At 42.1% G+C, this 15296-nt stretch overlaps 1 protein-coding gene across 2 annotated transcripts in view; it reads right to left on the bottom strand.

Moving 5' to 3' along the window:
* CUNH7orf50 (chromosome unknown C7orf50 homolog) overlaps window positions 1-15296 on the bottom strand; it is an 87754-nt gene that overhangs the window by 4445 nt on the left and 68013 nt on the right. For both annotated transcript variants that reach the window (XM_025212361.1, XM_025212362.1), the window contains one exon: window positions 3304-3385. In XM_025212361.1, the coding sequence (XP_025068146.1) occupies window positions 3304-3385 (82 nt within the window). The remainder of the gene's footprint in view (window positions 1-3303; window positions 3386-15296) is intronic.

The following is a 15296-nucleotide window of genomic DNA, read 5'->3' as shown; positions in this document are numbered from 1 at the left end:
GGGGGGGGAGAAGGCTCCTCCCACTGCTCCCCCCCTCCATTGCCCCCCTGCCACCACCACCACTGTCACACCGCCAAGGAGCAAGGGGGAAGGCAAGGCCAGCTCCGGTGGCCTCGCTCCCCCTCCGCTCCACCATGACCACCTGCACGGAGCAGGGCAGGGGTGCAGGGGCGAGGCGAGTGCTGCTGGCCTCGCTTCCCCCCATTCTGTCTGCTCCGTTGGTGCTGCCTCCAGGGAGCAGGGTGGGGGGGCGAGCCAGTCAAGAGCACGACTAAAGCGTTATGGACAACCAGACAGACAGATTAAGGCTTTTATAATATTAGAAGTTTTAAAAATTGCTCATGGTGACACTCTGCTCTGAAGTTGAAAATGTTAAGTATGGAGACGCATATGGGGCTACCTTATTCTTAAGTCTATAAAACATTTAATTGCAGAGACAGATGGAATTAAAATAATATTTTTTTTACCCAACCAGAAATAGTAGCAAAAAGAATAGAAGTGTCAAATGTCACTCATCTCTCCTCCAAGTTTAAATCATCATTAAAATAATATTTAAGTGCTTCTTACTGAAAATGTAGGCATGGATATCACAGAATTATCTTTTTCAGAAAGCTGGTTTGATGGTTCCAAAGGACAGAGTAAAAATATTACACACGTCAAAGAATTATTGTTAATAGATGTGAGCAGATTTTCAGAACTACTTCTTTTGATGCTAATTAAAAGAAGAATTCTTTTGATGCATCTGGATTAGGCCATGAACAGTATTCCAACAGGTGGCTGATCTCTCATGTAATCAATTAACTGAGCATCCCATCCCTAAGAAAGATGTATTATGAGCAGTCAACTGTATGGCACGAACACATCCATTTTAAAACTGAAGCACTTATTATCAACTTTTGGGTATTTTACTGCACTCTACACATGTGAGGGAGGGAAAACGCTAACAAGGAACATTAGCAGGGGGGAAAATATCATTTTTGGGTGGCAATTGCTTTTAAACTATGCTGTGTAATTTAACTCCCTAAATGATGACCAATTGGACTATTTGAAGACCAGCAGCTGGCAGAACATATTCTACCCAGGCCCCTGCAGGTGCCCCTCAACAGCTGTAAACATCAGGCACACATGTTTATCCCATAGTTGCCAGCCAGCTAACAGCTGGATTTTAGAGGCTGAGCACTAATTGATTTCAAAGAAAGGAGCACTGACTGATTGCTGGCAGCCCTCCAGCAATGATCTGAGCATCACCAGAGATGGACCTTGGCAAGGAAAGGAAAAGGATGCTTTCTTGTGTATTATTACATTCATGCTTTGAGCTCCTATAGATTTTCCTGGTTAAGAGGGAGTTGCATTTACCAAAAGCCAAAGTAAGGTAGGGTTTTATTGCATGTCAGCCATTCTGCAGTAACTGCCCAGGTGCACACACTTTTCTCAAGGTAGATGAAAGCTAATTTTGACAGTTTATCCCTCCTTCATGTAAAATAACCTGAATCTGCAGGGGATCATGGACAGAAGATCAATAAACTGAGTTAATCCAAATCTGTCAAGTCTGATACTACGTCCATCCAGGTTTATCTTAAACTGGTTTCGGTCATTTTGAAAGCAGTTTATGTGCACTGAACTCTTGTTCTGCTACAGATCTGAATCAGTTTCTGATCACTTATACTGGTTTATGTGCAATTTCTATCCCTAGCCTCTGTGTCAGACAAAAAAGAAAAAAAATCATCAACTCCTTGCTCTACCTTCACTGTGGTTATGATAAGGATGTGCGTTACCCTGTGCTTAACTTAAACCACCTATATAATTCCACTGATTTTAGTAAGTCTGAATGAGGAAATTAATTATTTATTAAAAAAAACATTTACAATGTGAGCTTACCTATATTAAATAACATAAAATATGTTAGTATAAATAACTGATTATGCCCTGAAAGCTATTTATTTCACTGTTATTTCTCTGCATTCAGAGAAATACAGAAGTAAGGTCTGTAGGCTTCCCAAATCCATTGAAAACCGAACTTTTTTGCAGAGAACTGTTAACCAATTTATTTCAACATGAAAAACCCCATAAACAAACTAATATAAAACCAAATAGATTATTTTGGCTGTGAAATTACTATGAGGCAGCTGTAGAGAACGTATGTTGTGTTTGATAGGATATGATAGATTGCTTTAAAATAAATAAAAATAAAGTGCAGAGCAAATTAGTCCACATACCTGCTATTAAATTCTTGTTCTGTATCCAAACTTTTAAAAATATACCTATGCCACTAAGATCATGTTGATATTTTGTGAATATTTTTGCTGACAGGAATCTCTGATTATACTAATTTATTTAGTCTAAAAATACTTCTAGTCATAAAAAGAACACTTTATGTTGGTAGATGGCTTGACATTTACATAATAATGTGGAACAGAAAATTATTTTAAACATTCTGAATTATAAAATGAACTTTGAAAAATAAAATCCTTAAATATATGGACAGCATGAAAACAATTAGCAAAAACTGTTCCGTGCCACTCTACAAGAATCAATGAACAACAACCCACTATGTATTGGCAAGAAGGCTCGTTCTATTATGCAACAAAGGGGAATGATTTGAAACATTCCCTAAATGCCAGAGTAACCAGAGGCTTAGTGGAAATCAAATCCATGTTATTTTCTAAGTTATGAAATTGCTGGATTTCAACATTGGTGCAAGTCTGGCTTCCAATTTTTAAGGAAGATTAACTGACAGCCCTTTTATAGCCAGGCTAAAGTCCCACCTACGTTGCAATGATAAACTAGATTTGCATTTTGTTAATATGGTTTCACATCTCAGGCAGAGCCTGAAGGGATTTCTAACAGTCTCATCATCTGCCTAAGATCTATGCTTATAGCATTTGGTTCTACATTCTTTAATCTGATCAAGATTCAGATATGCTCTAAACTAATCCATTTGTATTACAAATACAGACTTGCTCTAATTACACTTTTGTATAATAATGGCAAAAATTAGGAGGCATAGGCAAGAAGTCATCCCAAAGTCTGACATGATCATTGTGGATTAGCTCTTCTACATCTTCTTGAGTCGACTAAAAATAATTGTAACATATCAGCTACCATGACTTGCCAATTTATCTCAAAGAGAAGGGTAAGGATTAATTTGTAAAAACAGAATCAAAGTTATCAACTGTACAACTGACACCTTGTCCAGATGAAATAAAAATTAGAAAAATGTTTGGCTCCCATTGGTTAATAAACAACAGCGGTAATTTGCTCTATGTTATAACTTCCTTGAGAAAAAGAAATGTTAATACAAACCTTCTCTTTATCGTACATGTGCAAAAGGAGCCAAGTCTGCCTTGTCTTTTGAAACTTCCAGTCTTTGGGGTTTTCAGACCAGCTGCAACATAAGCCAAAAAATAATTGTTTAAACCATGTACTATGTAAAACACAACTTCTGTATTCAGGTAAAACCTTCAGACAATGATTCAAAGTCCTTTACAAAAGTCATGTGAATTGATTTAAAATATCCTTGTGAAATGTTTATTAGCAGACACTGTACAAATGGCAAAAGTGAAGTACAGAAAGGCAAGGTGGCTTGCTTGAGAGTAGCCATACACATCAGTGACAGAACAAGGAAGAGAAACTAGGAATATTGCTGGCTGGGAATTTTCCAGTGAAACCGTTTCTCCATTGGAAAACTGATTCTTTGAAACCAAAGTGTGAGACACCATATCCCCTACCTCATAATGTGCAACAGCCCTGTGGCTACAGTACTTTTCCGGACAAAGGAGGCGGTGTCTGTCTTACTCACTATTGTTGGAGCTGTTCTGCATTGACTATGGAATTAAAGGTTCACTGGCACAGAGGAAGAGACTGAGTACAGAGCCTGAAGGTTACAGCATTTGCATGACAGCACCTTGATTCTCCCATGTATTCCTGCAGCAATTAAAATGTAAAGTGGAAGAGCTTCCCAAGTAACAGGATGAGAGAGACTTGCCCCAGGCTAACTGACAGGTGGTTAAGGGGGCTCCTGGTATGGAAATAGGGATTCAACTTTCTAGGTTGAGTCAGAACAGAGAAAAACTGACGCTTTCACACCCTGGGCAAATGCATAAAGGAACAGCTATTGTGGTGCAGGGGAATCTCTCTCCCTCTCTTTGTGAAAATATTGAAAGGTCTCCAGCTTGTCAGAGTCCAGAATAAAAAAATGCTCATGTGCTACCCACACAGCTCTACCCACCACTTCTGATTCCCAATACTTAGCTCAAAACATGAGATGACTTGGCATCATGCTTGCCTCAAAACGACTTCTATAATGTGCGTAGTACATGCCCAGCGTCTGCAGATTCTCAGAATATCTCACAAGCAAATTTTAAATATGTAAAGCATGGCTGGGCTAAAGTGTCAGGCCGAAGACTGCAATTTGGGTATAGTAAAAAAGTTAAGCTGGTGTGTTTTGTTGTAAATTAGAAAAAGGAAAAAAAATCTACTATAAGCAACCTAACTGGAATGTAAAAGATACATTTATTATAAATGTAGAAAGTAGTAAACGAATATTTCTTCTTTAAGCAACAGTAGAATCATCTGGAATGAATACTTCTCTTTCACCTCCAAAATATATCATAGAAATCTAATAAAGTACTAGTCAATATACTGAAGCATTATTTAAAGACATAGCACTATATCGGGAAACACAAACCCTAGTAAACTAATATTATTGGATTTTCCTGTGAAGAAAAATAAGTCTCTAGAGTTATGAAGCACGACAGGTTTTAATGTTACAGTTTGTTTTACATAGTAATATTGAGCACAGAAATCAATTAGAGAGCCAGTTGGGCAAAAGAATTAACATTGTTCAAACACTGTCAAGTCTGATAAAATAAAACAGCTCTCACATTAAATTTACTTTACACAGGCAAATAAATTGTTTGGTGAACCCAGTGAAAGACCAATCTGTCCAGACAGGTTTCATGACTGCCTCTGCAGAAAGCTGATAGGCACAAAGAATAAGCTCCTTTTTTTTTTTTTAACTTCACAATGTTTCCAAAGAAAAAGTTGTAATTGGGTGAATTCAATGGAAATCTACCACAAAAAATTAGGGCTGTCAATTAGTGTTAACGTGTACAATTAACACAAGAACTAATTAATTTTTTAATGTGTTAATTGCGCACGTGGTTTTGGAGCCCACACCCAGACTCCGCGTGCAGGTGCGCAGCTGCAACATGCATGCAACCAGGAATACAGCCCGGCAGTGTGTACAGCAGTGCCCAGCAAGTCAGTCTGTGGGGAGGGCAGATCAAGGCCCCCACAGTGAGGGAGGGAGTGGGGCACAGGCTGGGGTAAATGGGACCCCAGGGCCAGTCATGGGATGGAGCTGTGGGGGGGCGATGGCACCCTGCTGCTGTGCGTACCCCTGGGGAAGGCATGGGGGGCATGTGCCCCCCAGATTTGTGTGCAGAGCAGAAGTGGGCTGGAGCTCTGCACCCTGCTGGCTGTGCCCCAGAAGTCAAGTGCTGGCCACGTGTCCCTGACTGCCCAGCGGTGGGAAGAACAACATGGCATTGCCATAGGTCTGTCCCAGGGCAAAGGCAGCAGGGCATCAAGCAAGTAGCCTGTCATCACCCTGTGCACAAATCCGGGGGGAAGGGCAGGCACATGCCCCACGTGCCTCCCCCAGGGATGTGCACAGCAGCAGGGATCCTCCTTTCACTGAGCCCCTGGGTGAGCCACCCGCAGCTCCATCCCATGGCCTGTCCTGGCCCTTGGGTCCCATTCATCCTAGCCCCTGCCCCACTCCCTCCTTCATCATGGGGGCCTCAATCTGTCTCCCCTGCCCCTTCTCTCCCCCTCCCTCTCCACAGACTTACCTGCTGGGTGCTGCTCTACACGCTGCCAGGCTGCATTTCTTTAGGGTTACGTATTTCCAGTTTCTAAAAAGAGGACACCCGTGGAAGGCGGGGGGGTAATATGATTGTGGGGAGAATGCCCTTGCCTTGCCCCTGCCCCTTACTCCCAAACCACAGCCCCCCTAGCCCTGCTGCTGCCCCTCAGTCCTTACCCACAGTACCTCACATCCTGCCAGGGCATGCAGGGGTCCCCCCTCCCTGGGCTCCAAACACCACACACAGAGCCACAGACCCCCACACCTTCACAGATTCCCTCCCACACACACACCTCACAACCACACCCCAACCATACAAAGTACCTGCATAATTGTGTGTACTTTTGAGTTTTTCTGTGCATAATTTTGATTTTTTAGTTGTGTGATTAAAATTGTGATTAATTGCAACAAATTTTTTAATCATACAATGAATCGTGATCACATTTTTTAATCATTTGACAGGCTTACAAAACTACAAGGTAAAAGCAAAAGAATTATTACAAACTAGGAAGGAATCTTTAACAACCCCAATGCACTAAATTTTTATACCATCAAAGCTAAACCCACAAATTAAGAAATGTAGTCTAGAAGTCCCCTATGGCATGCTACAGTTAAACAAACAATCTCCTGGAGAACAAATGCCACAGGGGGAGGTTTAAAAAACAAGGATAGGAAAGCTGAGGATCTAAAGTCAGGAAAAATAAAGAGACCCTTAGAAAACAAAATGCTTCAGGTATTCATGATTTAGACTTTTGTGCCATTTCACCTCCCAGCTGGGTGCCTGCTGTTTGCTGAAAGGCTATCACACATATCAAATCCCTGGAGCATAAAAAATTAACAGTGAACAGAAAGGAAGGAAAAAATAAGACCTACTTCACTTGGAGTTTGCTTGTACAGACAGTCATTCATTTGTATGCAGTTTGTCTACAAACCAGACATATGCATTGGCCGCAAAAGGGGAACCTGGCATAGAGGCAAAAATGAATATAGCTTAGTAGCAAATGACTTACCAAAGTCTGTTCTTTCTTTTAAGAAAAAGCATGTGGCATGGACACGATGTTGACGGAAACTTTGCTTGTTCCTACTTCACTGGAGAAACTCTTTGTGAATGGTTAATTCTAGTACACCCTTGGCTCTGTCACAGTTAGGTTTAGAGTTGGATGCCATTTAAAGAAATGGCATTATAAGCAAGTCTTTTTTTATCCCACATATGGGTTAATGGTGCATTCAGATTCTCTTACGTTTTCAGCCAATGATCTTTGCATGTGATCCATTCATTGTTTGGTACCCGTGCCCTCTTTGCAACATACAGCATGGCCCATTCTATGCCAAAAAACCTGAGACAAGGTTAATGTAAGTTACCTAAAAGGCACTTTATAGGGCGGTTGCTGCATATAGCTGACGGGAAACACCAAGTTATAAGCTTTCATCATAAACAGCCTAAGCATTCCACTAAGTCAGATGACTGAATGATAGGATAAAACCTACTAGATGGGAAAAGTACATGGAGGGCATTTTCAAAATTAATGGGAAGTATTACTTTATGAACTGTAGGATGTGGCAGAACTCTTTCTGTTAGAATGATATATTTAATAGTAGCCAATTGCCTGTTCACTACTATTAAAGCAGGGATGGGGGGGGAGACCAGCGCTGCGCCGCGCCACCACCACCCCGCACCGCATCCAAGGGGCTCCATCCCCGCTATCATTCCCCGTGTCTGGTTGTCTGTCTGTGCAAAACACTCTGATTGGCTGTTTCAGTAAGCACTGTGACTGGCTGCTGAGACAACCAATCAGACTGCTCCAAGAGCATTACAGACAAACACACAGACAGATGGACTAAGCCCTTTATGTATAGAATGTTATTTTTAGGGTTGATCTGTCTTTAAAGCATAAAGCCTTCCAGTACAACAGAGGTCCTTTTACCCTGCTTATAGGCAGAGATTTTGTTAAATAACTAGTTGTGTCTTGACATATTAGAGCCACGGTGCTGAACCTTTTGGCCCGACGGGGCCAAATGAAAGGCACGGGGCTGGTCTGTAAGCCAGATTTGACCTGGCACACCAGCATTGGGCCTGGGAGCCCTGCATCGCCTCCACTGAGTCCTGCGTGTGGCATTTGGGCCCTGAAGGCTCCACGCTGCCTCCGCCTGGTCCTGCATGCTGGGATTGGGCTCTAGGGACCCTGTGCTGCTGCCATGTACTGAGATTGTGCCCCATGCCACCATGCACATCTGACCTAGCATGCAGAGCCTTGGCCTGTGGGGCTCTCCACAGACCCATGGGGAACCCTGCAGGGCTGGATGACAAAGTACCAGGGGCCAGATCCGGCCCATGGGCAGGGGGTTGAGCACCCTTTTATTACAGCACTAATTACAGGGGGTTTTTTCCCCCTGGAACGATTTAATATACACTATAAATACAATTAACTCCACTTTATCTGAGCATAAGCCCTCTTTACAGACAACTGCATCATTTCCATAGTTTGAATGCATTTGGTGGCCTTTACAATTAACCATGTCTGGCATAACCCCAGTGTCTAATATAACAAGTAATGGAACTAAATGGAGAAAGGCACCGATCTAAAATAAATTTTTCCACTAAGCCTAGGGCTAACTTTTTGTTAATATATCACACAAATGGTAATTAGTATTTCTGTACCCAGTGACTGTTTATATCTTTTTTTATAAGCACTAGCTGATTGAAAAAACATGCAACTCAAGTTTAATAGAACTTTCTAACCGATATTCCAATGTTAGCAAAGCTGAAGACATACCAATGTTGGAGTTCATTGCTGCTTAAATCAAACAGTCCTGTGATGATGGTCTCAAGTTGGCAGGGAAGGGGTTACTCAAAACTGTCAATGGTCCATCCAACTTATATTTATAACTATGATAGTCAGTACATCAACTATTGGAGGAGGATGTCACACCAAACATGGTTGAGCTGTATCTTCACAAGAAGGTTTTTCTCCAGAAAGCAAGTATGTACCATACTTCATGTTAAATTGCTTAAGCATGTTTATACTGAGGCATTCTGGTAATATCTACAAAGCTCCCAAACAGTGCCTGCGTATTATGCATTCAGAGGGCCACTGACAGCATACAGGGAAAGTGCACTGCAGAATGTCCTAGTACAAAGAAAACTAAAATGAAAACCATTCAGACCATTTCCACAGGCACAGTCAATGCCAAGCTGTGCCTGTGTAAGATCATCGTAAGTCCGTGTAAGATGTCTGCATAAGATCCTGAAAATAAAGTGGGAAGACAAAATGTCAAACATAGAGGTACTGGAGCATGCAGGACTGACGTGCTTAGAAACCATTATCAAGAAGAGAAGGTTCGGCCATGTCAAGAGAATGGGAGGAGACCGTATCCCCAAAAATATTTTGTACAGCAAGTTTCGAGACAGCTCTAGAAAGCGGGGTCACCCCCTATGGCAGCACCACAATGTATGCAAAAATGATATGAGGTTGTTCAATATCAATGTAGAAAGCTGGAAGGAGTGCACAGAATCCCATTGGACCTGGAGGGAACATCTCTGGCACTGGGTGCAGCTCAACATGAAGTGGCTTTGATCCAGAGGATGGAAGCAAAACGAGAAAGCAGAAAGCAGTGTGTTGAAAACTTAAGACTCTAATTCAGATGACACATGAATCTGTGAAACTTTTAACAGGCTGTGTCACTCTTGAATTGGGCTGGTCAGCAACAAATGGATTCATCAGGCATCTGACTAGACCTCTTACATGTACACCATGATCCAGAGGATCGATGGTTGCCTACTTGTGATATGCACAAACTACATTTAGAACCATGTTAGTAACTGATTCGAACAAAGTGAAAAAGTTCTGGTATGGACAAGGCTAAGATGACAGCTAAGGTAACAGCTTATTCTTCACAAGTGTCAAAGACATGGGGTAGAGTTGCATGCTGTACCCTCTGCACAGCCAAGTGGCCAGGGATTTCAACCAAGTCCTGGGATCCAGTACACTGCCTGCCATAACCTGGCCACCCCAGGAGTCTGTCTAAGGTGAAGCAAGCAGGAGTTGCTTAAGCATGGCAGCCTTGCTCAGAATCTCTGTTATGTCCTTTACATAATCACAGAGATACTGGGTCAGCCCACAGGTCCATCTAGCCCAGTATTTTCTATCTCACAGTGACACAGAACAGATGTTAAAAGGAAGAGTATTTATGCAGGGCCGATCCAGACTGATGATCTGGTCCCTGCCCTTCTTTTCTTACAGCTTCCAGCATCTAAGGAAGCGGTTCTCAACCTTTCCAGACCTGAGGCATCCCTCCATAACTTCTGTGAAAAAGCAGCACCCCATTTAAAAAACTAATTTACTTATTATAGTGCTTACCTGTTTGAAGAGGGGCTGGGAAGGAGGAGGAACAGCCAGCAGGGAAGAGCCCGCACTTATCTTACCAGACCTGTGCTTATCTTGCTTATCTCCTTTCTCCCAATGGCACCCTTCAAGGGCTGTTGCAGCACCTTCGCTGAGAATCACTGATTTAGAGGAGGTCACCAGCCCTAGTATCATGTTTAATACTCACTGATGGACCTATCCTATATGAATTTATCAAATCCTCTTTTGAATGGGGTTAAATTGTTGGCTTCTACAACATCTTGTGGAAATGAGTCTCACAATTTAATTATACACCACATGAAAAAGAACTTCCTTTGATTAGCTTCACGGCACTGCCATGGTGCTGCTATGTCTTGCTATGTAAGACAGCTAAACTAAGGCTTCTGGTTCCAGTTACACTACTCCTAGTTCTGGAGGTCGCAGGGATCGCTCTTCAGCTCCTGTTCTACACCAAATAAATATAGTAATTTCAGAAACCACCACGATACCACAAAGACTTTTTTGGTTCCTTTGTCAGGATACGCAAGCTTAGACAGTGTGTATATTAGAGGAATTCTTTTATGGTCAGCAAAAGACCTTTTCCAGACCCTGAAGAGGATCAGATGGGGTGAAGAATCCCTCCCTCTCATATGGTCCTGCTTAAGAAGAACTTCTATCAGTCTCTTCTCAGGCTTCACTTAACTTCTCACAGTGACACCCATCTTGATCAACAGGTCCCACCAACACCACATTTAGCTGCAAAAGCTGGTTTAAAACAGAAGGGGCCCCCTGCTTCAGAGACTGTACTCACTGAACACATAACGGGCTCCTTGCATTCCTCCTTTCTCCCCACAAGCCTCACAGTATGTGATATTTTCTATCCCCTCCGATTTCAGGGACTGCCTGTACTACCCACTAATTCCCTATTTTGCACTATATCAGGGGTGGGCAATTATTTCGGGCAGAGGGCCGCTTACTGAGTTTCGGCAAGCCATCGAGGGCCGCATGACAGGCAGCCCAGGGCAGATTAATATTAATTTTCTAAATTTTTAGGGGTCCCGTGGGCCAGATAGAATGGCCTGGCGGGCTGCATCCAGCCCCTGGGCCGCATTTTGCCCACCCCTGCTCTGTATCAAGCTCTTTCCCATTTTGCCCACAAGCATGGGGCTCTATGGGTTTCCTTTGCTCTATACCAGGACATCTGTTTTTCTCCTATTTCCCTCTATAATGGGATCCTGCATTTTCCACTGAGTTTAGGGCCCAGTGCTCCTCCTCAGAGTGTTCTCCCTTCTTCCTCCATGCTAAGGACTGCATTCTCCTTATTTCCCCCCTTCCCTTCCTCCCATCACTATTATTCTTTCTTTTCTTTCTGTTTAGGACATTTTAAACTCTTCTGAGAACAGGAGCTTAACTGAGGTGCAGGTACTAGTATGTCCGGCTGCCCTGGTTCTTTAGTCTACAGATAGCCAGATGGTTGAAGCTGCCGGCTTGAACAACCAGTTGAAAGGGGCTTCCTGTTAGTCCCTCATATACACAGTCTTGCTATCCTTGATTTTCACCAAAATCAATTGGGTGCCATTTAACTGAGGCTCAAAACGTTCCCTGAAATTTTGGGCTTGATGGGTTACTTGACTGGTGTGGGGGCAAAGCTATCAAGGTACAGACAGGGAAATCCCACCTACCTGAATATAGGCCTTCGCTTTGCTTGGACAATGAACAAGAGAAGCACAACCAGAGTAAACCAGAAAGCAGCACAACCTGTCCTATCTTTCACTCAATCCAACCTAACAATTTAGGTACAAAGAAAATACCAACACTTCTCTGTGTGCATTGCTCTACTTGACATACAGTTCAAAACGCAATCCTGATGGTTTCCAGTGTATTTTTTGTGTGCATCAATACATTTTCCATGATAAGGAACCAGTGTAAGCTTTTGGCTAATACAATTAGGGACACGATTAAACAGATGATTATACTATGTAATTCAGTTCACACCCAAACTGAAAACCAGCTTTCACAGATGAACCCTCGCCTGAAACAATCCCTTCAAACAATTGCACCTATTGCTGGTACAATGTTGTTATATTTTTAATGAAACTGTCTGCATCTACTAGGTTTAAAGACACCTTTAGGTCTCTCAAGTGACACCATATTATAGAAAAGCTGTACTTGAGAACCTGGCCCATCATGTTATGATGTCTCAATTCAGCCAAGAGGTGAGCTACATATTCTAGGCAATGAGAGAACTTGGCTCATGTTGCCAGAGACAGCACGGGGCAGAATTTTTATTTTTTTGTGGACAACTGGTTGGTTTGTGATAGAATTACTTACACTAATGGTAAACACAGTCCTTACCATTGCTACACAAGATTCAAGCACTACCAACCTCTTCCCCACCGACCCCAGTTGCACCGCGACCAACCAAGTGGCAGCTCATTTTGAGGTAAAGCATCTTGCCCTTGAACAAAGATGAGAGAGTGGAGGAAGGAAAAGGAGAGGAATTGCAGTCTGCAGTGTACTCTCTCCTGTGGAAAGACCTGCAGCTTCTGCAGACAGATCTGTGGCTCCAGGATTGAACTCTTTAAGTCACCTCAAAACCCATTAATGAGCTATGGTAGAGACTCAAGGGATTGGTGATAACCAATCTCTTCTCAGGCCACATCACGTGAAAATATTTAAGAGGCAAAATCAAGTGTTATCTTTGTGTATTCATATCTGAGTCATCTACTTTCTATGTCTCCTGCTTATTATTACACATGCTTTTTTCTTTTACCTAGGTGATTTCTTTTCTTCCGCCAGGGTGAAGAACTAATAGCTCACAAACAGGCATTTCTGAAACAGTTGCTCCACCGGGTATAGGCAGGAGATGCTTGTGGAAGCTATGTTCTCAGTGAACACTAAGCTTTGAGTTGATGCTTTGCAAGTCTGCCCCATTTGAAAAATAATTCAAAACGTAAATTATGGCTAGATTTTAAAGGAAGTGAGTAGAAGGTGAGCTAGTTTGTAACTTAGACAATTTTACACAATATTAAGGAGTTAAGAGAGGATTCTGCATTCTTCTAAGCTAGGGACAAAAATTAGAAAAACACAAACCGGTATAATGATTGGAAACTGGTTCAGATCTGTAACAACACAAGTTCAGTGCATATAAACCACTTTCAAAATGGCCGAAACTGGTTTAAGATAACCCTGGATGGATGTAGTATCAGATTTAACTGATTTAGGTTCAAGTGGTTTACTGAACTTTTGTCCCAGAACCCATCCAGATTCCAGTTAACTCACAGTCCCCCAGAATCCCAGGATGTTTTACACTTCCTCCGCAACCTCTCCACCCTTTGCCTTGAGCTGTCGGCTCAAGCAGAGCAGGCAGATGTGCTCTAGAGCTTCCTTCCTCCCCGGCTTTTGGCCTAAGCCACTGCAGGCATGTTGCTGTATTTCCGGAATCAAAAGTGAATTTCTGTTCACTGGCGTATCGGCTCAATCTACGCAGCTTAGACTAACCTGCGAAGATTGAATCGATTCAGCCTCCAGCTTTTCGACTGGTGTACTTAGCCCTAGTGTAATTTCTTTTTTCCTGTTTTCTTCCTTTCTTGTTGCCATTCTTTGGAAAGTAAATATGCTTATACTGCTAATCTCAGATCCAGCGTGGCTATTCTGTGCAAAAAAGAGATGGATGTAGTGACTAAATTGTTCCAGATAAAGTTTCTCCATGTTTTTTCTGGATGTTTAAAAGAAAAAAAAAAAAGACAGACACTGATGAAGCTATTTTGCCAGAAGAAAATTCTCTGAAATTGTCAACAGATTCTCGAATCAATGCCACAGTTTTGGCAGAACAGTTATATTGGCAATGCTGCTCAACCTATGGTTTAAAAACAAAATATGTTCTTGCATGTGGACCAGACAACTCCTGACTGAAGCCTGGTGCAGCCGGGAGGGAGAGATGGAGGGGGAAGGTCACAACACTTTCTCTTTTGGCAATAATCAGAGAGAGAAAAGAGAGAAACAAGAAAGCTGTCAAAAGGGCTTCTCTGACTATCTCATTTCTGTCCTGATGTCCAATAAAAAGGTGGGTTGTACCTGTACAGCAGAGTGAACTAGTCCCCAGCACTCTCCACAGAAAACACGATAAAGTTTATAGTCCATCTGCAGCACAATTAAACGTAAATCTACCAAACAACATTTAATGCATATATTTTTATTACTTGTTATTAGTTTTAATTCATTGTTTTAAAGTAGCATCTAAAACCCCAGTCAAGATTGGAGTCCTATTATTTTAAACAGTATGTACACACATAGTAAGAGACAATCTCGACCTCAAAGGTTTCAGTCTGAACCAAAAAGTTAATGAGTGGAAAGGAAAATTGGCTCAGTGGGGTATGGTGACAGCTCAGAAGCCAATTCAAAATCCCATGGCAGAAGCAGGGATAGAACTCACATCTCTGAATTAAGGTACTGAACAAGGGCTTACTCTTCCATTATTTAAATATTGAATATGCTGCCAGCAGCAGCTTTCCACTGGGAAGATTTATTACTAATTTTAAACAGAAACTTTTTATAGTTCAGCTATTTAGTTATCAGTATCCATATCACGGAGCTGATGAAAAAAACGTGTCTTGACTCTGAAAATGTAAATAATAATACTGACGTTTCAGAACTGATTTAGTTTCTTCCTTTAGGTAAAAAAAAAAAAGGCCAACTGAGAAGCATGAACGATCAAATGCTGTTTGTAGGACTCCTACTACACTGTTTATTTTATCTACCTTTAAAAATGGGAGAAAAGAAGAGAGTAGAGCAGCCTTAGCAGAAAAAGTAAGTATAATCCTCTCCCATCATTCCCAAAAGATTTCCTTTTATGCCATGAAACCCTTCAGAGTATCGCATGTTTGTTCTTTATCCTGTGCTGAACATGCCACAGTCCACTACCCAGATGTTGTGCCAAGGTTGTATCCTCCTCTCCAGATGTCCATTTCTCCTGGCACATAATTCTGATCACACTGATGGCAGCGATGGCATGAACAGCAATGGGAGAAAAACAGAAGAAAAAAAACTATATTCCTTCCCTCCTATGGAGAACATCTTGTGCG

The sequence above is a fragment of the Alligator sinensis genome, unplaced genomic scaffold (genome assembly GCF_000455745.1).
Source record: "Alligator sinensis unplaced genomic scaffold, ASM45574v1 scaffold1517_1, whole genome shotgun sequence".
Taxonomy (NCBI): Eukaryota; Metazoa; Chordata; order Crocodylia; family Alligatoridae; genus Alligator; species Alligator sinensis.
This window is presented reverse-complemented; position numbering and strand designations above follow the sequence as displayed.